Genomic DNA, 2,024 nt, shown 5'->3' on the forward strand with positions numbered 1-2,024 from the left:
CTTCCATTGACCGGCTCGGCACAGCTCGCCTCGGCTCGCATTTGAACAGTTCCGGGTACAAGACGTTTTCCACTATACACAAGAGACCAGGAACGAGTGGAAGGAGTAGGAGATAGTAGGCGGAGTTACGCGTCATAACAGCGCGTGACGTATATATTCACGAGACACAACACAGCCACAACAATAGCAACATGGAGGAACTTGAAGCTATCTTGTACTTTTTCGTCGGCATGTGGTATATTATTAACCATGGTTATTTGGAGAGAGAGAGAGGGAGAGAGAGAAAAGAGAGAAGACAGAAGAGAGAAGACAGAAGACAGAAGAGAGAAGACAGAAGACATAAGAGAGAAGACAGAAGGAAGGATGCTCGACAGAGGAATGCTGAAAAGAGAAAGAAACTTATGTGGGCTATCGTAAGGAGCGATGATGTTGGCTTTGTTCGTCGGCGTAATCAACAAACACAGGTGGGTTTTGTTATCCTTCAAGGCTATTTCTAGTATATGACTGCCTTTGGGTTTATTCCGAATTTACAAAACACATCTAACTTATCTCTGATCTATTACAGATGCTTCAGTTTTTGCGAAATCTTCGCAGCGCCCCGTCAGCTTGGGCTATCAACAGAGCTAACGAGTGGTGGGATTTCGTGGTCCCTGATTTCACCGATGCTCAGTGGGTACAGACTTTCAGAATGTCGGAGGAAACATTCCTGTATCTGTGCCATAAACTTCGACCAGCCATGGAGAGACGAGACACAGCCTTCCGCTTGTGTGTCCCCCTCAACAAAAGAGTAGCGATGGCACTGTGGAAATTGGCGACCAACTCCGAGTACAGAAGTGTATCACATCTGTTTGGTGTCAGTATCACAACTGTGTGGCGGTGTGTGGGAGAGTTCTGCGCTGCGGTAGAAGCGATACTAGTACCAGAACTGATTCGTCTTCCAACCCAGGAAAAGTTTGAGGAAATGGCTGACTACTTCGAGCAGAGATGGGGGGTTCCACAATGTGTTGGTGCTATTGACGGATCTCACATCCCCATTTTGGCACCAAGAAAATACCAAAGTGACTTTGTCAACCGTAAGGGCTGGCACTCAATCATCCTGCAAGCCGTTGTAGACGGAAAGGGATTGTTCTGGAATGTCTGCACAGGGTTTGCAGGGAGTATGCATGATGCCCGTGTTCTCCGTGTGTCCGAGCTGGGGGAGCTAGCCAGCAGTGAAAACCTTTTCTCAGGTCGCACAAGGAACATTGGTGGATGTGATATTGATTACTACCTTCTAGGGGATGCTGCATATCCCCTGCAAAGCTGGCTTTTGAAGCCATTTTCTGATAATGGACGACTGACTGAAGAACAACTACAGTACAACATCAAAACAAGCAGAGCAAGGGTTGCTGTTCAGGATGCCTTTGGCAGACTCAAGGGCAGGTGGCGTTGCCTTATGAAGCGGAATGACTGTGATCTGGCCCGGGTGAAATCAAGGGTGATTTCATGCTGCGCTCTACACAATTTTTGTGAAACCCATGGTGAGGACTACAGACAGGAATGGAGTGTTCATGACACACCAGAACCATCCTTGGTGGCGCAAAGGGCTGGGACTGAGGAACTGGGTGTGCGTCAGGGGCTGATGCGCTACTTTAGCTCACTGTAGTACCATTGTTATGTTGAGCATATGAGATGGCTACTGCCTGATTGTCTGCATGTTTGAATCATTTCTATTGGTTTTTGTTCTGCTATGTATACATAATAAAGTGATGTTGTTTGAACCCTTAAAACCACTGCCTTCACTTGTCTGCTTTATGAAAGCTCGCAATACACTTGTTTGTTTTGCAGTGTTTGATTATGCGGCTGCTGTTATTTTGCACACAAAATGAAATGGAGATAAGATCACGGTGCTTGTTTTTATTAAGGTGCAAAGTGTAGTGAAATACAATTAAAACACTGCAAACGTGCAAACTCACTCTAAAGCTCTATATAAATATTTGTTAAACAAGTAAACATAAATAGAAGTGCACACTCAAACTATATAC

The 2,024-nt window shown here is 45.5% G+C and overlaps 1 protein-coding gene across 1 annotated transcript; it reads left to right on the forward strand.

The window, feature by feature from the left end:
• Positions 1-565: 565 nt before the first annotated feature.
• Positions 566-1,645, forward strand: LOC308169045 (uncharacterized protein; the record flags this gene model as incomplete). The annotated part of the gene is made up of 1 exon (XM_080543680.1): positions 566-1,645. The coding sequence occupies one exon, from the start codon at positions 566-568 to the stop codon at positions 1,643-1,645; it is 1,080 nt and encodes a 359-aa protein (XP_080399806.1).
• Between the last annotated feature and the right edge of the window lie 379 nt (positions 1,646-2,024).

The sequence above is a fragment of the Nansenia antarctica genome (genome assembly GCF_963989245.1).
Source record: "Nansenia antarctica genome assembly, chromosome: 12".
NCBI classification, from domain to species: Eukaryota; Metazoa; Chordata; class Actinopteri; order Argentiniformes; family Microstomatidae; genus Nansenia; species Nansenia antarctica.